The 26,192-nt window shown below is 41.2% G+C and overlaps 1 protein-coding gene across 5 annotated transcripts in view; it reads left to right on the top strand.

Annotated features, from left to right (window-relative positions):
• The first annotated feature begins 1,574 nt into the window (after positions 1 to 1,574).
• The window catches only part of PRKD1 (protein kinase D1), a 301,945-nt gene continuing 277,327 nt past the window's right edge, over positions 1,575 to 26,192 (top strand). For 4 of the 5 annotated variants that reach the window (XR_012159485.1, XM_073348910.1, XM_073348911.1 and 1 more), the window contains exons 1-2: positions 1,575 to 1,824; positions 2,495 to 2,692. Coding sequence is in view for 3 of the 5 variants with exons in the window: in XM_073348910.1 (XP_073205011.1) it covers positions 1,807 to 1,824; positions 2,495 to 2,692 (216 nt within the window). In the remaining 2 variants the exon portion in view is untranslated. Of the gene's footprint in view, positions 1,825 to 2,494; positions 2,693 to 3,933; positions 4,034 to 26,192 lie in introns of those variants that run through there. The other variant, XM_073348912.1, reaches the window with a different exon arrangement.

Raw genomic sequence — 26,192 nt, 5'->3', positions numbered from 1 at the left:
AGAAGTAGGATTTTTTTTGTTTTTAAAACCTCTGCAGAAACAGGTTCCTGCCAGCTAGAAGAGAGCAAGATATACTGGGCAGCTGTCATTTGCCAAATAGCCGCACAAGGACTACAGGTGCTTTGCTCTGCCAATTAAAAGGGTTAGCACCAGAAATGCCTGACTTCTATGAAAGTGCAGCTCTGAAGCAGGAAGAATTAGTAGGGACCAGGAAACTGCTAGGGAAGGTGTTGGGTTTGCTATCACATATGATTTTAAAAGTGGAGTCGCTGGATAATGTTTGAAGCAGCTAACCCAGATATGATATTGAGGCCTCTAGGCGCTACTGTAAAACAAGTATCAAGGATTTGTGATATCACTAGAACTTGATGGATCAAAAAGATTCAAGAATGGACAGTTTCTAGGCAACTGATAAGCGACTTTCCAAAATGAAAGGACTTTTGGCTATAGTTTTCCTGTACTCAATGCTAGTTTCAGGTGGCTATAAAGGGACTGCAAATAAACTGTCTTTTTCAAAAGTGGTCACATACTGGATAGGAGGACAATAAAATAAGACAGCAGGAACTGTTATAAAACATTAACACTATTTCTCATAATGATGTAACCAGGATAATTGGTGTAAAAAGATGGAAGAGCAACTCATATGTATGTAACATACATAATAAAAGGAAACATTGTAGACATAGCAGAAGCACTATGTGTATTTGCAGCAGTAAAGCCAAAATAGAAGAATATGTTTGGAAATGCTAATTTAAAACTAAAATGTAAATCTTAGCCTTTAAATGTAAGAAGAAATATTTGTGACCTGTAAAGTGACTGATAAACATGATAAGATAGCCATGCATGGTATTATGTAGAAGACAGAAATAAAAATGGAAATAATTTGAAGAAAATCTGGCAAGGATTATAATGATTCAGAAGAATTTACAAGCAACAAGCAGCAGTGTTCTGTGTGTGTGTATGTGAAAAATTCCTAGGTGAAAATAAAACCCAGTTCTTTAAACTGCAGACCCAGGTAAACAGTGCCCTAACAACACATCCAATTAAAAACGGAACATAAATGTTGACAATTTGTTTAGAAAAAAAAAGTTTTGAAAATGTTTGACGAGCTCTGCTTATTAAACGCATGTTATTACACTCATCACCGTCATGCCTAGATGCCATACGAATAATTAAGAGACACTAATTCGGTATTCCGTCTATTCAAAGTTCACTCCCAAAGTTCATTTCCAAGGGGAGTTCAGTGTTAATAGCTTAGGTTAACTGTCACCTGCCATTGGCCTTATTGTATGGAGGCATATGCAAACAGATGCCACGTGCATTGTGCTTTAAAGTTAGAAAGGCTGCCTGATCTTTGTGTCAGACAGTTCCCACTTAGCAACTGAAAGCTGTACGTTCCCTAGAGAGGAAGTTATTTTCGGGAAGAGGATGGGATGGATTCCCCCTCTCCCCTACAAATAAATCACCGAGGAGGAGCACCCTGACAAATAGCAGGGAACAGCCAGCTCCCCTCCCGCGGTGCCATTCACCACCTCCCTCCCCCGCCAGTATGTGACTGGTTCCGGGGGGGAATGGCTCCGCTGGAAGGGAACGCGTGCGACAGTCGGTAGGAGCTGGTGACAGGGTTGAGCTCCTACTTTCATGCAAATCTCCCCGCCCTCGCAAGCCAACGCTTGCGGTCCCCCCAGCCCGGGAGAGCTCGCCCCGCTGCCACAGAAAAATCCCCAAGCTTCCCCGACTTTCTTCGCGCTCTGCCTCCAGGTGTCGTAGCCTCCTGCCCTCCGGGCAGCAGCGGCAGAGGCCAGGATGAAGGCGGCTTTGAAGGTACTGCGCCCGGGCCGGGGATGCTCGTGGACCAGACAGGCGCTCTCCCGCCTGGAGGGAGCCGGCTCGGGGCGGGGAGCGCCGGGAGGAGGCTGAGGGCGGGGAGAGGAAAGCCTCGGGTGAGGCGGGAGGTGCGGACCCCAGGTGTCCCGGGAGAGAAGCGGGAAGCGAAGAACTTGGCGCCGTGCGGTGGGGTTGGGGCTTAGCTGTCTTGAAGGGAGAAACGACGCGGTCCAAGGGCGGGGGTGAGATCCCTGGCTGGCGGCTAGAGGGAGGCGGGCACCTCAGCCCTCTCCGGACACTTGGGAGCCGGGCCGACTGCTGCTCCGGCGGCCGCCGTGTGGTGGCTCATGGCTGCGCCGCCTCCTCCCTCCCCCCGGGCTCGCAGCGTGCGGCTCGCTGACCGCCGCCTTCAGTCCGCAGCCAGAGCCAGCAGCGGCGGCGGCGGCACCTCGGCTGGGCTGGGCTCCCCCCTCGCTGTGGGCGTCTCGCCGCCTTTTCCTGTCTGCATCCGATTCCTCCCCCGCCCCCCGCCATTTTCACCCGGGAGCGGGGGATCTGCACCGCGCCTGGGGCTCCCACCAACTTTTCACGCCGCTGTGTCTCTCTGCCTCTCTCCTCCCCGCCCCTCTCTCGCCACCCCTGCTGCTGCTCCTGCTCCTGCGGGAAGTTTTCCATGAGCGCCCCTCCGGTGATCCGGCCGCCCAGCCCTTTGCAGCCGGCGGCGGGGGCTGCTCCCGGCGGCGGCATCTCCTTTCACCTCCAGATCGGGCTGAGCCGGGAGCCCGTGCTGCTGCTGCAGGACTCCTCGGGGGATTTCAGCCTGGCGCACGTCCGGGAAATGGCTTGCTCCATCGTGGACCAAAAGGTAAGAGGGGACCCAGAGGCGGAGCTCCCGCCCCAAACTCTGCACCGCTCCCAGCTCGCGCCCTCCGGCGCCTTCGGAAATTCCCCGCTGCCCAGCTGGTCCCCCGCCGCCCGGGGGACTCGGCACCGGGGTGAAGACAGCGATCGCGGCGCGAGACTTCCGCTGGCCCTGTTCTCCCCGGCTGGCCCAGTGCACTCGTGCAAGTCTCGCTCGGGACGCCGGCCGGGCCGGCTGGCTTGCTGTTATAATGGCTCAGATGCCATGCGGGCAGGGCCCGGTTTACAAGCCTCCCCTCCATCAGTGCGCTTTGGTGGGGTGGGGAGGAAACTGGTGGGGGCTCCTAGGGGCTGGCACCATAACTCCCTCCAGCAGCCTCGGTGGCGGAGGAAACTTTCCACTTTACAAACCGGGAACCAAGCCAGCGGGCAGCGTTTCACTCGGTCTCCTTCCCAGGCAGGCCATGTCCAGCAATGCAGGCGCCCTCTGTCCCCTTGCGCTCTATGCCATTTGATGCAGGGTTTAACCTTGCGAGCTGAAACACTTGTCATGTATTATGTGACACTTTAATGTGGGGCAGCTGGCGTCTCTAGAGGACAGGGGGCGATTTTTCTGCAGCTGGGCGGTAACATGATAGGGAGGGTAAACCTCAGATCTATTGCCCTACTTCCCCATCAAACCTGCCAACAGGCTAAACAAGCTCTTTTGCCTTATGAAACGCTTGGCTTTTAAAAAGCATTTTGGGGACAAATTGAGCTGGGTGAAAACGGAAGTGATAAGTGGCAGGCGCCAGTCTGTGCAATAAAAGGTATGTGTGGGAGAGGGGGGTCGCTGGAATGAGCTGGTGCTGAATTTCAGCCTTGGGAATTGGCAGGTGACCTCTGTGTAAAATGAGGCTAATTGAATCACTCCCTGTCAACAGCCCTTCTGAGCTTTGTAGTTGTAGAACCAGTGACTAACTGAAGTCCTGTGTAGAATGCTGAGCAGAAATCTTTGTCCCAGGAAGTTATGAAAAGTGACAAACTTTGTAAAGCGGACACAGATTTCCTTGGTTTGCTTTTCATTTGGAATTCTGGTATAATTATTATTCAACTTGAAATCTAGTAAACTTCACAAAATGACTTAAAACTAGTTTCAGGTGTTACATCTGCCATTAGCTCCCTCCACCTCCCTCATTGGTAAACCCACCTAAATTGGCAATCACACATTTTCAAAATAATATTTTTCTCTCTCTTCTGTTGGAGTGTGAAAGACCCACACAAACAGGTGACTCTGACTATAGAGGGAAAAACAGTGAAAATGATGAGACATGGTGTTGTCAGATACCCAGAATAAACTGAAAGAGTAAGGAAACCATTTCTCTCTAATTTTTTCATTGTAATGATCTCAGATATAATAGGTAAAATAATTTCAGGCAGGGGTGTGTGTGTATTTTTAAGTTGATGGTCTCACTTTAAGTCTTGGTGTAAATCTTACAAAGTTTCCTTAAATATGGTGAACTTTTCCATTTTGTTTATTACAGTGTATTTAATAAACATGGTTTCAAAATAGTTTGAACATGTCAGCTTGGATTTTTAAATAACTACTTTAAAAACGCATTTTAAGAAGAGCTTATTTGTTTTGATATGCACACTTATTTAATTAAATTCAATATGGAAAACATACCCTTTTGTTTAATATTACAGTGTTTATTTTCAAAGCAATCTGCTTCTGTCCAGCTTTGAAAGTGCTTTTATCCATTCGACCATTCATAACTTATTGTACGGGAAATAATGGAAACGTACCTAGATCATTGCATCCATTGTTCATAGTTTTGTGTCCAGACTAGCATATTTATTTAATCTCTTTGAATTATCCCAGTGTGTGATATTTTGTGTCTGCAACATTATTTCACAACAGTATTATGTTGCCTAAAGAAAGACTACTAATTTAAATAAATTGGTTCTCATGTCTGATATACAGTTTTTAGTAAGAACTGGCATAAAAATCTTAAACAGTTATATTTTGTCACCGTAACTTATAACTTCATTTGAAAAAGAAATAGACATTGAGGAATTTTTCTTTGTAGTGTCCTCAAATGTGGATCTCTCTCATTCCCAAGGTCTGTCAGAGCCCCAGTTTGTTGTTCTTCAGGAGATGCTGCAAAGGTCATCTGTTTTTCCAGGCTTTGTGGGGATAGAATAGCCTGAGGAAGGGGAATTGTTGAAGAAAGATAGTATTGTTGCTAGTGGCTTACATCTTTCTGGTAAAGAGTAATTTATAAATTCTTTGTACTGTGGGAATTTTCCCACCCTACAAACACCTACATGGCATAACTTTATTCGCATGAGTAGTCTCATTATACACAATATTATTTGCATGAGCAAAGTTACTCTTTGTTGTAAATATATGTAGGATTGAGGCCTTAGTTTTTCTCTTTTAAAAGATTGCACAAGCATCTCGAGCTATTGGGTAGAATATTTCAATATGTATGTCTAAATTAAATGTCTTCTGTTATCATAAAGTTAGTGTACAAATATATGAAACTGATGGCTGTATACCTGTTGAAAGCACACTAGTAGCAGTGACTACATGGTCAACATCTTGCAGTTGATTATACAAGAATTCTGAGATTCTTTCAGTTACGAAAGAAATGAAAAACGTATAATAAAAGCTAATCTAACAAAGAACAATTCAACCTTTTATGGAGTAAGTGTCCCCTCAACTCCTTATTTTCTGTATATTTTTATTCTGAACTATTTTATGCTCAAGAGCTTGAAAGAAGGTTTGTTTTTTATTAAGAGTATGTTTTCCTGTTACCTTACCACGTGCTTGTTATTTTTGGAACAGCCTGGAACTGTAACTTGTTTAAATTTTAAGCATTTCCTTATTTTTCATATTACAGGAAATTGTAACTTGCTTGTCAAGGTTAAGAAGGAAATTTCACGGAAGTGACTGTTGTACTGAAACATCACACTGTTCTCAAGTACTTTTGTGCCTGTAAAGTAGGTACCTACTACCTACCAAGCAAGTACTATGATTTATGTAATCTGTTCCAAATTTATACCATGAGGCATTAGACTGGGATCCAGGAGATAAAATTTAAATTAATTTAATTATTCATTTTTGGTTGCCATATTAGACTGTAAAACTCTGCTCTCCCTCTTTTATGGTGATCATAAACTCACTCTAGCTATAGGGTTGCTCACATATGTCTCCCCTAGATTAGGCCACGATCCTGCAGGAAAGTCTATGCAGACAGACCCCTGTGCCTGTACAGAGTCTAACTGAAGTCAGTAGAGCTTTGCATGAATGCAGAGGTTCACTTGTGTTGGGTCTCACTGCAACACTGGTGCCTTTGTCCCTGATCCTGTAAAGATTGATGCGTGTTTAACTCTATGCAATGTAAGTGGCACTATTAAAATAAATGAAACCTCTCACAGTGCATGAAATTAAGCACATGCTTGTAGGATCAGGCCCAAATACACATGAACATGGGGTTGTGTTCATGTATATGTGAGTAATGATAGTATCTGAAATATAAAGATTAAGGTGTTTTGACTTTGTAAGAGAATATGGTTACATTAGCAACTAATAATGTGAATGGCATGGGTAGTGAAGGGAAGGAAAAAGATTGTTGTCAAAAGTGTATTGTTCTGTGTTGGCCACAGAAAGCGCTATTGCATGAGTATCATCCCGAGATAGTTAGATGGAGGGGGGAACATGTTGACCTTTTAGCAACACTATCTCAGCAGGGTGCAATGTTACATGTCAGTTGGCAGCATGAACTCAAACATCTCTAAATCTGTTAAGAACTGCTCTGAAGCTGACTAAGTTGAATCCCCTGGAATGTATGTGGTTCATAGCTAGAACTGCTAAAACAAAATTCTTCAGGATTGTTCACGTTGGGTTATTTGTTCTTCATCTGAGGTGGAGTAAAATCGTCAAAGTGGTGATACAGTTGAAAAGGAGTGAGAATTACCAGAAAATGTCACTACTTGACTTTTAGAATATCTCCTCCATAAGACTGAGAAAATATTGCAAAATTAAAGTTTTGTTGTCTGTAGACACAGAACTTGAATTATTGTCCTTTTGGGGTTTAGCTGAACACAATAGAATGCTTCTTCAGGCAGAGGTTTACATGAAAGCATATAGCAAAATGCAGCAAGACTATACTTCTTAGTTGATCTAATCTACCTAATCAGGAAATATCTTCACAATTTTCTTCTACATTTTTTCTTAATGTTTTGGCAGTCATTAAGAAAGTAAGAATCTCTTATTTTGTGCCACATTCTGATAAATACAATGGGGGGAAAAAGCTAAATTTTATTCAAGTTTTCTAATTATCTGAAATTATTTGTTTCTGTTAGTATCTAATGTCTTGTGGTAGTGTGCTGTTGTACTGTTGTTTGATTGAGACAATTCATATATTATTGCAAATAAAAATGCAGCTTATTGGTAGGGTAGTCATAGAAGTTATTGTGTCATTTTGCAAGCTTTCAATCCTCAAGTGAATACATTATTTAGTTCTCTGACGTGAAGATGTGGATTTTTATGAGATATAACTGTTAATATTTTAGCATCAAACACTGGCTGGCTCATCGTTTTTCCCTATGGATGCTATAGGCAGCAGTAGACTGATGGGCGCAACTATTGGTTCCCAGTCTTGTTTCTTCCCAGGCCCACAGAGTTGACATTCCTCAAGCTCATGTGTTGGACTGTGGATGAACATTCCAGAGAGCTCAGCAGTCATGATGTGTGCCTTGTGTGTTTACTGCACTGCCTCATATTGATCGCTTCTGGGATGAGTGAGTAATCTGTGTCAGTGATATATGTGAGCCCTCAACTGGCCAGAATATGGGTACAGCTAATGCTACAGAAGGGTTAATTTGTGTCTGTTAAAAAGTGAGGCGAGACAGATTTTGGCCTTTGTATGGCATACAACTTTATTCACGGAGCCTTATAAATATAATCAATTACAACTTTGCAGTATTACTGAATTTCCACAATAAAGAATGTTGTAATTTTACAAACAGACCATTTAGTAACAGAAAAATGGAAACAAAATAAAACAAAGGTAGAGATGTATTGCAGCCAGAATAATGCACCCATATACATTTTGATGTAGACATTTGCTGTTAGCAACAGGCATCTGAGTAGTAACAGACTGGACCTGGACACTTCTCAAGAGTTGCTGCACCCAGGTACCCCACCTTTCATGAACATATGATAAACATAATTAGCTGCAGAAAGTTACCTGCTTACGGTCTTCCTGGCTGTCTTTGGTCAGGGGCACCTACTATGTCCTTAACATTGTTTGCCACCGTTCTCTAATCAATGACCTGAATGGGGAAAAGGCGCTTTTATCTAAGGAAAAATTAAATATTAAAAAGTGCTTTCCCTTGTCTACAAGGGTTTTCAAACAGCCCCAGAAAACACATAGGGTTTTTTTGTTCCACTGTGCATAAACCATCCTAAAGTAATGAAGAGTTTGATAGTAGTCAAATAAATCCCTTCCTAGGGGTGGGAGTTAAGGAAGTGAGGTTAGTAGAGAGACAGACAGAGAATTGCTTCTTTGCCTTCTCTTTTAATTGCAGTGAAGGATATTGATATATAAGGATATTTAATTGCAGTGAAGGATACTCAGAATCAAGAGGATTTTCCCCTCTGTGAACAAAACTCATAGCCTTCCACTAAGCATGCAAGTGTGAGGGATGCCTATGTTTGCTACACATTAGGGCAGTGGTCCCCAACTTCTGAGGGTCGTGCCGCCCCTTACCCCTGTCTGCAACCCCCCAACCCCCCAAGCTGGGAGCGGGGCCATGACTTGGGGCGGAGGGTGGGTTGGGGGAACGTGGACGGGGTAAGGGGGCTGAGGCTAGGGCTACAACTGTGGGTGAGTCTGGGGCCTGCTTGGGGCAAGGGCCAGAGCAGAGCCACAGCCAGGCTGTGGTGGGGGCTGGCAGCCGGGCCCATGGACAGGTACGGCTCCACTCCCAGCCTTGCCACCAGCCTCAGAGTCACGGCCAGTGGCCGAGGCTGGGGACATGGCTGGAGGGTGGACTGGAGCACAGCTGGGGGTAGGGAAGGGCTGGGTAGTGCTCCCTCCCCAACCCTGGGGGAGCTGGCCTGGGCCCCCTGCCCCCCTCAGAGGGTCCTCCATGCTCCCCTAGGGGGACATGCCCCACACTTTGGGAACCTCTGCATTAGGATGTACCTACACCCCTTATCTTGTCCTATAGAAGAAGGAATGGATATTCCACTCACCTACACATCCATATTCTCTGGGACCTTTAAACAGATGCAGACAGGTAACAAAGCATTGAATCCCCATTGTGACAGGTATGACAATTTCCTGCAATATCCTTGGAAGGCCTTATTGTATTAAGGTGGGCTGGGATTGTATGTAATTTCCCTAGGGGCACGATGTGACAGACGTGAGACCTGGGACATGTAAAGGAGTTCAAGAGACTATATTGAACTGTGCCAGATAAGTATGAACTTTCTAGGACAGTAAGTGGATTTCCTGGGGAATTCCAGGGGAATAGCTAATGCAAATTCCACATCTCTGATTATGCAAAAACCGAGCCTTTTGAAGCTATGCCTTGAGGAGAGGCCAACTGCCTGCTCATTCCCTATTATGGAAGGCAAGATCAAAGACCTGGGCTGTATAAATGGATGATCTGCCCAAACTTCATTCTGGTTCCTGATCTAAGGATTTAATTTGAACTTTTAATCACGGGGAAAACACAATTTTGGGGTGTAAAAGACTGACATCTACCAGAGTCTTATGTTGGAGTTCGAGGTGGTCTTGGTAAGCTTTTTAGCATGCATGTAGGTTCATTTATTGTTTTTATATGCTTTCTCTGTAATGTTTTTATTTTAAGAATAAAGGTGCTAGATTGGAAGTAGCTGTGTGATAATTTAACTGCTGGCAATACATAGGGTTGCCAGGTGTCTGGTTTTCGACTGGAACAGTCGAAAAGGGACCCTGGTGGCTCCAGTCAGCACTGCTGACCAGGCTGCTAAAAGTCCGGTCAGTGGCCCAGTAGGGCTAAGGCAGGCTCCTTGCCTGCCCTGGTTCCGTGAGGCTCCCAGGAGTGCCCGGCATGTCCGGCTCCTAGGCGCAGGGGTGACCAGGGCGGCTCTGCATGCTGCCCCCACCCTGAGCGCCAGCTTTGCAGCTTCCATTGGTCGGGTACCGTGGCCAATGGGAGCTCTGGGGGAGGCGCCCATAGGTGCTGGCATCATTCAGAGCCTTTGGCCCCTCTGCCTACGAGCCGGACATCCAGGACGCTTCCGGGAGCTGCCTGAGGTAAGTGCCATCCAGCTGGAGCCCGCACCCCAACTCCCTGCCCCAGCCCGAGCCCCCTCCTGCACCCCAAACCCCCTCATCCCCAGACCCACTCCAGAGCCTGTGCCCCCAGCCAGAGTCCTCACACCCTCCCAAACCTCAGCCTCATGCCCCAGCCTGGTGAAAGTGAGTGCGGGTGGGGGAGGGCGAGCAACGGAGAGAGGGGGGATGGAGTGAACAGGGGGCGGGGCCTTGCAGAAGGGGTGGGGTGGGGGCTAGTGGCAGGGCAAGGGTGTTCGGTTTTGTGCAATTAGAAAGTTGGCAACCCTAGTAATACACTGATCATAGCCCAGAGAGAAAGCAAAGCACATGCTGCCTTTTAAGCAGACTGGTTTGCTGGGGATATTGCAGTGTAGGGCAGAGAGCTCTGCAGCCTTAAAACCCTTAAAACCCCTGGTCAGAAAAGAAGGAGATGTAGGTCTCCACCCACCCAAGGTGATAACTGGGAGCTGGAAACCTTTAAGTGGGTGCCTTCATGCGACCATGGAGGAGAGTACAGGTACAGTTATCCTGAAATTGTGACACTCTCAATGAACTTTCTGATCTAACTTGAGCCTTTCATTCAGAATCTCTCTCTCCCTTCTGTGTACCTCCTGAATAAAGTAGCCTTTTTTTCCCCCTGTTTCATGAAATACTCCATCACATATAGGACCTTTTTTTCTCATACAAAACAGATACCTAATTAAAACTTAACTACATGTATAATTTCAAATAGGAAATATTCTTTTTAGAGACAAATCAACAGTGTACTTATCTGATACAGAAGAAGAAAGTGGAGATGTATCTGAGTCATGGATCATTTTTCCAAGAGCAACATAGGCAGAGCTTCAGTATATAGTATAACGATATTATTGCAGGTAAATAACATTACAAGTAGTTTACAGATAACAGAATTGATTATAAAATGATTGGATAGATTTGAAGTATACAAAGAACAAGATCCAGGTAAGTTTTGAATTAAGCAGATAAATATGATCCTTTTTTAATTGGTCTTTAAAAGTTTTTTTAGTAGCTTTGAGAGATTTCTAAAGATTTGAAAGTGTTAAGATCTAGTAAAAAAAAAAGATCCAAAGGCAAACCCAGAAACTATAAGCCAATGTATGTAACAGTAGCTTTTTGAGGAAATTATTTTAAGGAATGTGGTGAGGGAACAACTGGAAAAAACCAGTTAGATTAACAGGAGTCAGTTTGGATTAGGCAAAGGAAATAGTGGGATAAGTAACTTTTGTGGTGGGGTAGTTGTATCCATGCCATGATACGCAAGGGAAATTTGGTGGGTATAGCATAGTTATATCTTCTGAAAGCATTTGACATGGTTCCATATTAGAGATTAAAAGCTACAAAAAGGAGAGTCATGGAATGTGAGGTAGTAGATTGAGCAGGTTTATCAGCAGAACCATTGAAACTGTTGCAGGCTTGAAAGGGGTTACAAATGGAATATTCCACGTGGTTGTTTTAGTAACTCTGTACATTTATATATAATAATTAGGGCTGTCAAGCGGTTAAAAAAATTAATCACGATTAATCACACTGTTAAACAATAACAGAATTCCTTTTAATTTAAATATTTTTGGATGTTTTCTACATTTTCAAATATATTGATTTAAATTATAACACAGAATACAAAGTGTACATTGCTTGCTTTATATTTATTTTTGATTACAAATATTTGCACTGTGTAAAACAAAAGAAATAGTATTTTTCAATTCACCTAATACAAGTACTGTAGTGCAATCTCTCTATCATGAAAGTTGAACTTACAAATGTAGAATTATGTACAAAAAATACCTTCATTCAAAAATAAAACAATGTAAAACTTTAGAGCCTACAAGTCCACTCAGTTTTATTTCTTGTTCAGCCAATTGCTCAGACAAACAAGTTTGTTTATGTTTGCAGGAGATAATGTTGCCCACTTCTTGTTCACAGTGTCACCTGAAAGTGAGAACAGGTGTTATCATGGAACTGTTGTAGCCAGTGTTGCAATAAATATGTCCCGTCATGCTTCAATCACCATTCCAGGGGACATGCATCCATGCTGATGACAGGTTCTGCATGATAACAATCCAAAGCAGTGCAGAGGCATATGTTCATTTTTATCCTCTGAGTCAGATGCCACTATCATAAGGTTGATTTTCTTTTTTTGGTGGTTTGGGTTTTGTAATTTCCGCATTGGAGTGTTGCTCTTCTAAGACTTCTTAAAGCATGCTCTACACCTTGTCCCTCTCAGATTTTGGGTTGAATGCTGTAGCTATCTTTAGAAATCTCACATTGTACCTTCTTTGCGTTTTGTCAAATTTGCAGCAAAAGTGTTCTTAAAATGAACATGTGCTGAGTCATCATCCGAGACTACTATAACATGAAATATATGGCAGAATGTGGGTAAAATAGAGCTGGAAACATACAATTCTCCCCCAAGGAGTTCAGTCACAAATTTAATTAATGCATTATTTTTTTAACAAGCATCAGCAGCAGGAAGCATGTCGTCTGGAATGGTGGCCGAAATATGAAGGGGCATACGAATGTTTAGCATATCTGGCACGTAAATACTTTGCAATGCAGGCTACAAAAGTCCCATGCAAATGCCTGTTTTTGCTTTCTGGTGACATTGTAAATAAGAAGTTGGCCCTATTATCTCCTGTAAATGTAAACAAACATGTTTGTCTTAGCGATTGACTGAACGAGAATTAGGACTGAGTGGACTTGTAGGCTATAAAGTTTTCCATTGTTTTGTTTTTGAGTGCAGTTATGTAACATAAATAATCTATATTTGTAGGTTGCACTTTCACGATAAAGAGATTGCACTACAGTACTTGTATGAGGTGAACTGAAAAATACTGTTTCTTTTATCATTTTTACAGTGCAGATATTTGTAATAAAAAACAATATAAAGTGAGCAGTGTAGACTTTGTATTCTGTGTTGTAATTGAAATCAATATATTTGAAAATGTAGAAAAACTTCCAAAAATACTTAATAAATTTCAATTGGTATTCTATTGTTTAATAAAGCAATTAAAACAGTGATTAATGACAATTTTTAATAGTTTTTTTTAATTAATTGTGTGAGTTAACTGATTAATCGACAGCCCTAATAATAATTATTTCATTGTGAGTTAATTTGAGAACAAAATTTCAGATCTCAATGCAGACTTCTTTTGCTTGTTCTATGGCTGTTTCCTTTACTGAAATCCCATTGACCTTGCTGGGAATTCCACATTCTTAATATTAAAGGGATCCAGACTATGGAGGAGAACTTCACAGAGAATTTTGCCTACAGTTTCCATATGATGATGAAGTTGGAGCTAGAGTATATAATGGGGGTAATGCAACCAGATTAAAAAAGACTGGCATTACTTAGGAGACTTGCTCAATTGATGCTAAATGCAATTAAATGTAGAAAGGTTTATGATAATTATTATATACTGGGGATAAGGAACCTATCATCCAGCAGATAGAAAAAGATCTGGGGGTTATTGTGGAAAATAACGGAACTAAAGGGCAATCACTATAAAGACAAACAGTATACAAGATTTTATTGGTGGTGTGATGGATTGTAAAACTCTCACTATATGAGACATTGGTTAGACTCCCATCTGTGGAACCGTATGCAATAGTGGTCATTGAACCATATGAGGGAAGTTATTTCCTTGAAGGCAGTGCATTGTAGAACAATAAAAATGTTTGAAGAGCCTAATTTATAAAAGAAGATTAAGGGTGTTGTGCTTGCACTTGCTGGAAAAGCAGCAGCTGAGGTGACTTAGTACTCACTTAAAGATGAGCAAGTGACTTCTAGATTTATTTTTGGAGAAGGAAAAAATTAATGGGTTAGTGTGGGGGGAGGGAGAGGAGAAAGATGAAGTTAAGCTTAAGAGTGAAAGACTGGAATATTAGGCTATGTGATCCTTCCTGGTTTTTATGAGAGTATGATAATTTGACCTCATGTCCTCTAAATTGTGAATGATACCTGGATATGTTTTCTTGCATGACTTCTAATATGTTTCTGTGTTACTTTGAAAAATCAATAATAATTCTGAAAAATCTTAGCAAAAATGCAGTAAAGATGGAAGGAATGTTCATCACAGAATGTTAAGTTACTTGTTGTCACATATTTTGAGCAACCTCTAATGTCAGTTTTTTGCCACCTAGTTAAAACACTGGACATATATTGGCCTTATTAAGATCTGGAGGATCCGGGTATAGAATCGCACAAATATAGGGCTGGAAGTCATCTATTTCTGCCCCACATGCTGGGGAAGGATCAAATACACCTAGACCATCCCTGACAGATGTTTGTCTAACTTGTTTCTTAAACCTCAAATGAAAGGCATTCCACAACCTCCTTTGGAACCCTATTCCAATGCTTAATTATCCTTACAGTTAGAAAGTTTTTCCTAATATCTAAACTAAATCTTCTTTGCTGCAGGTTCAACTGATTACTACTTGTCCTACCTTCAGTGGAGAACAATTGATAACTGATCTCTTTATAACAGCGTAAGGGTTTGAAGACTGTTATCAGGTCCCTTTTCAGTTTTCTTTTTTTCAAGACTAAACATACCTATTTTTTTAACCTTTCCTCATAGGGTCATGTTTTCTAAACCTTTTATCATTGCTGTAGCTCTCCTTTGGATGCTTTCAAGTTCTTCTACATTGTGACATTCCCCAGGGTACAATCTGGACTGATGGACAGCTGTGTCCCCTCAATTCTGCAAACTGGGGTGCCTTTTACACTGCTTTGCTCTGAGAGTAACCACTCCTGGTCAGCTCACACACAGCTTCCAGCATGTAAATCTCTGCCAGCTATATTGTAGGAGTGCTGTAGTCATAAATTACACTGGAGGGTAACACAACAAACTCCCAGTCCTAGACTTTCCTACAGAAATGTGTATCTTACACTGCTCAGTACCCTCCTGGGCAATCCAAGCTTATATAAAGTCCATCGTTTCATTAATAGAAAATTATATGCACAATTCTTGTTATCCCAAATGAAGTTTTCCGAACACTTCAATCCAAACACACACTGGTTTAGATAAAACAATAAAACAAAGTTTATTAACTACAGAAAGATAGATTTGAAGTGATTACAAGTAATGAGACATAAAAATCAGAATTAGTTACAAGAAAATAAAAGATAAAATTAACATCTTAATATCTAATTTAACAAGCTAAATAAATTTGAAGCAAAGGCTTCTCTCACCACGTGCTCTAGCAGTCTTACTAGCTGGAATCCTCTCAGCCAGGACTCCTCCCCCAGTTCAGTATTAATTTCCTTGCCTTTCAGGTGTTGGTATTGCTGTGAGTAGAGAGAAAGGGAAGAGTACCTTGGGGTATCTGTTCCACATTTTCATACTTTGAGAATCCTCTCCAGCTGAGGTTCAGGAGACAGAAGACCTGGGGCACCGGAATCTCAAGCTGTTTCTTTGCCAAAGTGTAGATTTCTCTCACTTCTTTTTTCCTGCCAAAGCATGGCCACTTAACCAGATGATAGTCCATTTGATTTTGTTGACACCTGGGTGATGCATTAGTTTGCCTTTTGTCTTTGAGGAACTGGTTTGTGTCAGCTTTTCCAAACTTGAAACATATCTCAGTAATGTTGTATAGTAGAATCTTATAACTTTACATACAGTGTTGCCACACATATTTTGCCAGGATAATAATGATCAGCAAATTATGAGTTTTCAAATGATACCTCACAAGGCCTCTTTGTACAAAATTTATCATAGTTTTGTAAAAGGGGTGAACATAAGCGTACAGACTGTCACACATCTTTCTTAAAGTGTAGTGCCCATAAATGAACATAATACTCCAGTTGAGGCCTCATCAGAGTTGACTAGAGTGGGATAATAACCTCCTATGTCATACATCCGACACTCCTGTTAATACATCCCAGAATGATATTAGCCTTTTCTGCAACTGCGTTACATTGTTGGCGCATATTCAATTTATGACCCACTATTTTCCTTCCTAAGTGTACTACTTTGCACTTGTCTTTTTTGAATTTCATCTTTTTGAATTCAGATCAAATCTTCAGTGTGTCAAGGGCATTTTGAATTCTAATCCTGTCCTCCAAAGTGCTTCCCACCCCTCCCAACTTAGTGTCATCCACAAATTTTATAAGCATACTCCCCAGTCCATTACCCAAGCCATTAGTGAAAACACTGGATAGTACCAGACGTTGGACTGATTCTTGTGGAATCCTACGAGATATGTCTTCCCAGGTTGACATTGAACCACTGATTACTCTTTGAGTATGGTCTTTCAACACTTTTGCACCACCTTGTATTAATTTCATCTAGACCACATCTCCCTAGTTTGCTATGAGAATGTTATGTGGGACTGTGTCAAAAGCCTTACTATAATCACTGTCCTGTCTACAACTTCCCCTTATCCACTAGGCCAATGACCCGGTCAAAGAAGAAAATTAGGTTGGTTTGTCATGATTTGTTCTTGACAAATCCAGGTTGGCTATTACTTATATCCTCTTGTCCTCTAGGTGCTTACAAACGGATTGCAGTGTTGTTGTAGCTGTGTTGGTTCCAAGGTAATTAGAGAAACCTGAAGAAGTGCTTTGTGTAGCTTGAAAGCTTGTCTCTTTCACCAACAGAAGTTAGTTCAATAAAAGAGATCACCTTACCCACCTTGTGTCTCTCCAAATTGATTGTTTAATTTATTCCAGTATCTTTCCAGTTAGGCTGAGTGGTCTGTCGTTCTCCAGGGCCTCTTTGTTCCCTTTTTTAAAGATGGGTACTCTGTTTGCCCTTGTTCAGTCAGCTGGGACTCATCCATCCTCTAAGTTCTTGAAGATAATTTTTAACTGTTCAGAGATTGCTTGTATATTTTAAATTAATTTCCCTTCCCACCCCAGTTGTTTGACCCAAAGTGTAGGTGTGTTTACTTTAGCTATTACACCCACCATTTCCAAAATCTTAGTATCACTTTGAGTCTATCAGACTCAGAAGATGTTATATTTTTGCATCTTAGTATTGCAGGGTAACTGATGGTTTAGTGTATACAGTAGAATTGCAGAGTTACAAACACCTCAGGAATGGAGGTTGTTCTTAACTGTCTGAAATGTTCGTAACTCTGAACAAAACATTATGGTGGTTCTTTCAAAAGTCTACAGCTGAACATTGACTTTATACAGCTTTGAAACTTTACTATGCAGAAGAAAAATGCTGCTTTCCCTTTAGAATCATAGAATATCAGGGTTGGAAGGGACCTCAGGAGGTCATCTAGTCCAACCCCCTGCTCAAAGCAGGACCAATCCCCAATTAAATCATCCCAGCCAGGGCTTTGTCAAGCCTGACCTTAAAAACTTCTAAGGAAGGAAATTCCACCACCTCCCTAGGTAACGCATTCCAGTGTTTCACCACCCTCCTAGTGAAAAAGTTTTTCCTAATATCCAACCTAAACCTCCCCCACTGCAACTTGAGACCATTACTCCTTGTCCTATCCTCTTCTACCACTGAGAATAGTCTAGAACCATCCTCTCTGGAACCCCCTTTCAGGTAGTTGAAAGCAGCTATCAAATCCCCCCTCATTCTTCTCTTCTGCAGACTAAACAATCCCAGTTCCCTCAGCATCTCCTCATAAGTCATGTGTTCCAGACCCCTAATCATTTTTGTTGCCCTTCGCTGGACTCTTTCCAATTTATCCACGTCCTTCTTGTAGTGTGGGCCCAAAACTGGACACAGTGCTCTAGATGAGGCCTCACCAATGTCGAATAGAGGGGGATGATCACGTCCCTCGATCTGCTCGCTATACCCCTACTTATACATCCCAAAATGCCATTGGCCTTCTTGGCAACAAGGGCACACTGCTGACTCATATCCAGCTTCTCGTCCACTGTCACCCCTAGGTCCTTTTCTGCAGAACTGCTGCCTAGCCATTCGGTCCCTAGTCTGTAGCTGTGCATTGGGTTCTTCCGTCCTAAGTGCAGGACTCTGCACTTATCCTTATTGAACCTCATCAGATTTCTTTTGGCCCAATCCTCCAATTTGTCTAGGTCCCTCTGTATCCTATCCCTGCCCTCCAGCGTATCTACCACTCCTCCCAGTTTAGTATCATCCGCAAATTTGCTGAGAGTGCAATCCACACCATCCTTTATTTTTTAAGTAGTTTACGTTTAATACAGTAATGTACTGTAGTTGCTTCTTTTGGTCTCTGCTGCTGCCTGATTGTGTACTTCTTTTCCAAATGAGGTGTGCGGTTGACTGGTCAGTTTGTAACTCTGGTGTTCGTAACTCTGAGTTTCTAATGTATGTTGTGTTCCAGGCAACTGTAGTAGTCCCTGAAAGACATTTGGGTATTGTACAACTAATGCTTCTTTGAAAATAGGGCCTTAGTGTGTTTTGTTCCCATTCTTCATACTTGGCTGAGCTCAGTGAAAACTTCTTTGTCTAGTAGTAGTGTAATAATGAAAAGTCAAAAAGAAAAGGAGTACTTGTGGCATCTTAGAGACTAACCCATTTATTTGAGCATGAGCTTTCGTGAGCTACAGCTCACTTCATCGGATCTGATTTTTTTCCCTTGGCTGTTGCTGCTGTGAGAATGACTTGTGCTACAGGTTCTATCCTGGAGCTTCTGTATAGGCTCTTAGAATAAGAGCCTTCTTGTTTTGACTGAACCCAGAATCTGCCTTAAGGTATGTTCTGATAAAATATTTGCTCCAGTCTCAGCATCAAGCTTAAATTTTATACGTATATTCCTTGTATAGAGAGTTGAACATCAAGCTTCTGGTGGGGTAGCTGCATGAGTATTGTCATTCCATGATTCTGTCTCTCCAAGGTGTGCAAACTGTCTGTTTCAGCCAGAGATTTGTACCCTTTCCTTTGAGGTGGCTTTGTTGCTCTGCTCATGTGTGCAGCGTGAACCCAATTTCATTGTCACATGTGGCCATGAACAGGACATGTTTGTTGTGCTTTACCACTTTGTGAAACAGGTTTTTTGTATGATGTATATGCACAGTTGACTAATGCAGGTCCTCATGTGGTAAATCCTCATGTGGTTTAAATCCTCTTCTAGTTTTTTTTTCTGCTGGAGAAGCTTTCCTAAAGATTAGGAAGCATTACTTCCATGACCTCTAGTTCTGTTTCAAATTGCTATCTGCCACGAATGGTGTTGAAAGTTTGCACAGTTCCATATATATACTTCACTTAAGTATGAATTTTAATTTATACAGTAGTACTTCTTTTTTCTTTGTTGTTTTACTTTCATTTCTCATCTGCGCTTGCTGTTTCCCTGAATCTCTGCATCATCTGTTTGGTTCCTTGCAATTCTGTGTGCTTCCTCACTTTTGGATGAGAGGAAAACTTGCACCACTTGCACCAAGCAAAATGCATCATCTTCTGACAACATGCCGCTGGTCTGTTACATGGTTAATGGTTGTGGGCTACTGACTGTGCATGTGCTGCCGTCACTGAAGCCCAGGAGTTGTGAAAGATCACTAAGGACAGTTCACTGCTGAGTGTATTAAACTATAGTACTTAACAAAAGTAAGTAACATGAATGTTCTGCCACTTACTTGGACGTGAGCCCTTCCTTTGTGTGTGCCTGCATTTAGAGGCCTTTCTGTTAGTGGCTGACTCTCTATAGCTTGTGCAAGTGTAATTTTAAATACATGACATACAATATACTGCCGTTTGTAAATTGGGACAGTAATTTTAGCATTCCCAAATCCCATTCCTGTATTCACGTCACTCTTGTTCCTTTTTAAAGTGCACATGCCCTCTTTAATATGTGCATGTAGTTTTAAAATATGTTCAGTTTTTCCTCTTTTTAAGATTTTAAATAGGTTTTGTCTTAAAAATGAAACTATTTGCATCTTTAGGAACAGTTTCCACAATAATCACATCAACTTCCAAATTACAGGGAAGATGCAGTTGTGACTGGGATGGCCACTTGGCCCAGTCCCAAAGACATTAAAAATAGTGTCTCCTTTGAATGTTCAAATTGCACACCAGATCTTAAGAAACTCAGCATCCCCACACCCTAAAGAAATCTTCACACATACAAATTCAGACTGCTTGGTTAAGTAATGCTAAAATATTAAACGTACAGGATTGTGTCTCTTTGTGTTTAGGTAATCAACTGGTGAGTGAGTGTTACTGACCCACGGAGTGCTGACCCACAGAGAATCTGAGTTGTTATGGCCCCTGCCTACACCTTAGCTCTTTAACTCAAGCCGTAACAACTCATGCTTTTAACTCTGGAGGTTGCCGGTCAGTCCCCAGTGTGTCAAGCAGGATGATCACACGCACAGGTGCACAGTGGCCATTTGCATGATGTGAGTGCGGCTGTCACTAGTACAGTCTTCTCAATGTCCTTTTCCACTAGGGAGGTTGTCGTTCTGAACAGAGCAACTTCTGAGGAAGAAGATTCTCTGTAGTGAAACTTAGAACAGTCTGAAGGAAAAAAGGGGCAAAATCTCTTGATTGAAAACACTGGCATATGTATTTTTTCATAATGCAACTGATATTTCTCTTATCTAACAGAACATCAGCTCTAATTTCTTTAGAAATCTCTGCATGCCCCTGTGTCTTAGCAAAATTGGTAAATCACTGTAGCAGAAAGCGTTGCCTTAAACCTACCTACCAGATTTTTGGTTGAAATGTTATGAAAGGCACATTGGGAAATTCTCATTTCTCGGTGTTTCGACTGTCAAACCTTGTCCAAACTTAGCTGCAGCAGTTAAAAGCATAATTGTGCAAATGATAGAGGATGACACATAGTATATAATGACTGGAGAAACAACAATGCAGAAAGGATTATCAAAATGAGCAGTTCTGGGGAAAAAAGAACACTTGCACTATTCTATTGAAAACACGTTGCCATTCCTCTTCTGTATTTTAGCTACGTGAGCTATGCATTAATCTTCATGCTATCCCAAGATGACTTCCAAGAAGAGGAGTACTCCGATATGGAAAACTTCAGAATTCAGAAAACAAAGTTACTGCTTTTACTTTAATGTCATAGTCAAGTGCTGTAGTTCCAGTCATACTCTTACTAATCTCCCCTCCTCCCTCCTCCGGCACAAATACTTGATTTTTGCTGGGGAATAACCTGGCTAAGGTTGGTAACAGAGCTGTAGTGTCTCAAATCAGAACGAAGGGTTATTGGGATTATATTCCAATTTTATGTTAAAATAGTTTAGTTGATCTGATTTCTATTCCATCCTTCAATGGCTTTGTGTATTTCTCCTGAGTTTGTGGATTTCGGCATAGTGATTTACAAAACTTTGTTCTGTTTAAAGTAATGCAGTAACACCCTCCACCTGACAAAGCTGGAATCTCTCTGGGATCCTCAAGGCACAACTCACATGTATAGTGTGTAGTTTCTTGGCTTTGGTGATCCAAGGGTTTTGCTGTGTGTTGTGAATTTGCATTCCAGTCGTACTCTCTGGCTGCTCTGGTTAGGATATAGTTGGGTTTACATGCAGTGTATATGTTGCCTTTTAGTAACATGCCTCCAAGAGGCAATATTCAGAGGCGCTGTATTCTTAAGTATGATGCAGTCAAGCAGCTCTTCTATTATAGTAGTTACTATAATTATTCCGTTATAGTAGTTACTATAATACTGTGTACAAGGCAACTTAAAATATTGAAAGAGAAAGTACAGAAAAAAAGATAAGTGGCTTGCTTGATAGTTGGATATAATTGCAAAAAGCAAGATGGAAAATAATAGGTAAAAATTATTTTTTAAAAGATTGCTCTTATATCTAAATGTTTCCCATCATGTCCCATTGTAAATTTTGGGTGAATATTCTAATGTATGGGGAAAGAAAGAAAAATAGTTTTGTGGTAGGCTGATATGTTTTTAAACGATGCCTGTATGAAGCTGCTGAGTGATCTGGAACATTGGGTGTAGTCTTTGGGGAGGTGAGTTAATGAGCAGAGTGCAGTTGAGGGGATCAAAGATGCATGCTGAGCATAGTTTATCACATGCATATCACCTTCATCTAGATGGTGAATGTATATATAGAATAAAACAGGAGATTTAAAAAATGTTGAAGTCAGACTTAAGTTTACTCACGTAATAACCAAATACCAGAACTAGGAGATTTAGAAAAGAAATAGCAATCTCCTTGCTGAATTTTATGCCAAACTTGCATTACAAAGTGTTTGAGGGTTGTGCTAACCATAAACATTAATGATTAGCAGCCATAACTAACGGCAGTGCACCAGTCACTCTGTAGTTACATGTCAGTGTGTAGGAATGAGATTCATTACAGTAGATGAGAATTACAACTATGTCTGAAAAGATTAAGACCTACTGAATCTCTTCTAATCCAGGGATAAATCCTATTATTTGTTCCCAAGCTTTGTGTTCAGAACGCTTATACTCCTCTTTGTAAATGATTTAATCTTGGTGGTTTTGGAACAATTTGAAAATAAGTAAAAGTTTGTTAGAGCAAATTGTATCTTTATACTTTCTTCTTGCAGCAGCTTTGTTTACTGTATGTAAACTCAATGTTATGAAAACAATTAAATTTTTCTGTATATGTACAATATTTTTTCTGTTTTGTTTGAGTGAATAATCCTCTGCATTGGAATAATTAATGCTTACATTTTATTAATATTTCATCCTAAAATCTATTGAAATATATTGGCCTACTGGCTTTCTGGATATTGTAATTTAGGGGAGGTAGTGTGACCTAGTGCAGTGGTTCTGAAATAGGAGTCTGGGGTCCGCTGGGGGCCATGAGCAGATGTAAGGAGTTCCGCCAAGCAGGGCTGGCATTAGACTTGCTGGGGCCCAGGGCAGAAAGCCAAAGCCCTACCTCATGGGGCTGAAGCCTGGGGCCCTGAGCCCTGCCACCCCAGCTGAAGCTGAAGATTGAGCAACTTGGCTTCATGGGGCCCCCTGTGGCATTGGGCCAAAGGCAGTTGTCCTGCTTGTACCCCCTAACACTGGTCCTGGCTTTTATATGCAGAAAAACAGTTGTTGTGATACAAGTGGGCCGTGGAGTTTTTATAGCATGTTGTGGGGGGCCTCAGAAAGACAAAGGTTGAGAACCCCTGACCGAGTGCATAGGGCATTGAACTGTGGCTCAGGAGACTGGGTTTCTGGGCTTCTGCAATTCACATCCTTGCTGGCCCTGGGTAAGTCACTTTGCCACCCTGTGCCTCAGTTTCCCTGTCTGTAAAATGGGGATTATACTACTGATCTCCTTTATAAAGGGCTATGAGATCTACCGATGAAAAGCACTCTTTAAAAACTACATATTTTTAATAGCGAGTTGTTAACCCTGATCATTCAAATAAAATTAAGAATTAACTTTTAGAGCTAGAACAGTAGGATTTGTACGCACAGATTCTTAAATTTTTGTTAATTTTATATGTAGTGTTTATAAAGATGCTATTTATTTATTAATTTAATACATGTCTTATACTGTTAGTACTTCAGATGAGTATTTCTGGGGTAAATCTTGACAATGTAAGTAAAATGCTAACTAAGATTTTTCAAAAAATTGACATTCAGATCTTGTCTGCTTAAAACTTTTTGAAAAAGCACTTGCGTGTTGTGTATGAAAGGTGCTTATTGATTTTCTATTATCAATATACAGAGCTCCTTCATAATTTCAGAGTACTTCGTTTGTGTCTTTTAACAAACACCTGCTACACAGTACTGTTGCAGTTTCCACGATATGCATCTGAGGAAGTGAGCTGTAGCTCACGAAAGCTTATGCTCTAATAAATTGGTTAGTCTCTAAGGTGCCACAAGTACTCCTTTTCTTTTTGCGAATACAGACTAACACGGCTGTTACTCTGAAACCTGTCTTTATTGCTAGAGCGAATAAAAGTAGTAACAATCAACATCCTTGTTACATTTCCCCTGTCCTGGGTATTTCTTTAGTTACTGAGCCATTTATCAAGATACTAACTCTTGGGGTGAAGCGTAAGTTTATTTACTTGTTTTCTAAATTTTGGGTCATATTGTTCAAAACAGCTCATTAAAAATTGTCACTTGACTCAGCTGAAGGTTTTCTCTGTATCCTGGATAAAAAAATGAGTTCCCATGGGTTTGTGGTTTTTTGTTTTTTGTTTTTAAACCAGGCTGAGTGGTTGCACTTCATTTGGCATCCTCTGTCTTTTTGAAACAAAGCTGTCTCCAGAAATCCTAAATTAAGGTCTTGGCGTTAGACTCTCCATAATGGTCATAGCTTGTAGTTACAGGTAATTTAAGGAAGCATGGCATGGCATGGCATTCACATATCTATTCCATTTCCCCTACTAATGAGCTGTTTCTTCTAGTATCTCTAGACAAAGACTGTCTTACATAAAGAAGTTCATCTTTCTTGTTCTTCTCCATGGCATCCTGCTATATTGGTACCTTGACATATTGCATCCAGTATTCAGTTCTTGAGACATCGCTTTGGTTGTTCCTTCTGGCTCCCTTTCTTGGGGAGGCTATCTGTGTAGAAAACCTTGTAATGTCTCCTTAGGAAGCATAATAGAAAATTTAATGAAGATAAGACTATATATAGACATAGATGAACATCATAATAAGCAAGACTTATTAGATCATTATACTAAATTTTCTCTTAAGCTCAAACACTTAAGGTTAAATATTAAATTTTAAGTATGTGAGTAGCTCTATTGAAATCAAAACATACCAACACAGCAGGATGACAGTAATCAGTGGTACTACTCGCTTAAATTTATGTCTGAGAGTGTTTACAGGAGTGGGGCCTTAGTTCCTTGCTGGTGGCTGATAATGCTATAAGGGAATACTTTATATTTGTTTTTTGTATGGCTCGGTTGACAATTATTATTAGAGGGAGATAAAGTCATATGCATTCTTTGTCATCAAAGTCATTGAGTCTTCATCTGCCCCATGCTAACGTGGATTTGTGCTATCTCCTTGAATTTAGCCTTTATAATAACATGGATAACTAAATGATGAATTTTTGAAGATGAGGGGTTAATGCTGGATGACTTGTTGGATATAATTGATTATGGATTTATGTCTTCAGTATCTAAAAACATAAGAATGGCTATACTGGGTCAGTCCAGTGGTCCATCTAGACCAGAATTCTGTCTTCCGATAGTGGCGAATGCCAGGTGCTTCAGAGGGAATGAAAAGAACAGGCAATCATCAAGTGATTTATCCCCAGTCGTCCACTTCCAGCTTCTGGTAACCAGAGTTTAAGGAAACTCAGAACATGGGGTTGCATCCGTGACCATCTTGGCTAATACCTCCATGAACTTATTGTGTTCTATTTTGAACCCCTTTATAGTTTTGGCTATCACAGCATCCCCTGACAGTGAGTTCCACATGCTGACAGTGTGTTGTGTACTTCCTTTCATTTGTTTTGAACCTGCTGCCTGTTAATTTTATGGGGTGATCCCTGGTTCTTTTGTTACGTGAAGGGGTAAATAACACTTCCTTACTCACTTTCTCCACCCAAGATTTTATAGACCTCTGTCAAATCTCCTCTTCGTCGTCTCTTTTCCAAGCTGAAAAGTCCCAGTTTTTTAATCTGTTTTGATATGGAAGCTGTTCCCATACCCTTAAGCATTTTTGTTGCCCTTCTCGGTACCTTTTTCAACTCTAGTATTTCTTTTTTTGACATGGGGCGACCAGCACTGCATGCAGTATTCCAGGTGTGGCTGTCCCATGGATGTATATAGTGGCATTATGATATTCTCTGTCTTATTATCTGTCCTTTTCCTAATGGTTCCTAACATTGTCAGCTTTTTTGACTGCCACTGCACGTTGAGTGGATGTTTTCAGAGAACTATCCGCAATGATTCCAAGATCTTTCTTGAGTGATAGCGGTTAATTTAGACCCCATCATTTTTTATGTATAGTTGGGATTATGATTTCCAATGTGCATTACTTTGAATTTATCAGCATTGAATTTCATCTGCCATTTTGTTGCCCAGTCACCCACTTTTGTGAGATCCCGTTGAAACTTCTCAGTCTGCTTTGGATTTAACTATCTTGAGTAATTTTGTATCGTTTAAATGTGAAACCTTAATATGTATTCTCATTATGTGTAAATAGCAGATTTTTGCAGAACTAAATGAAACTGAATGTGACACTGTTTTAGCAGGTTTGCTTTCTTATAAAACTTGTTTTCTTTTTCTGAGAAGACATCCTCTCTGCGTGTGTGTACACATTCATGCATACTAATTGCTAATAGTTTGCTGGGAAATTTTTTGCTTAAATGGA

This window comes from Lepidochelys kempii, chromosome 6 (genome assembly GCF_965140265.1).
Source record: "Lepidochelys kempii isolate rLepKem1 chromosome 6, rLepKem1.hap2, whole genome shotgun sequence".
NCBI lineage: Eukaryota > Metazoa > Chordata > Testudines > Cheloniidae > Lepidochelys > Lepidochelys kempii.
Note: the sequence above shows the minus strand (reverse complement) of the source record. Positions and strands in the feature narration are given on the sequence as shown.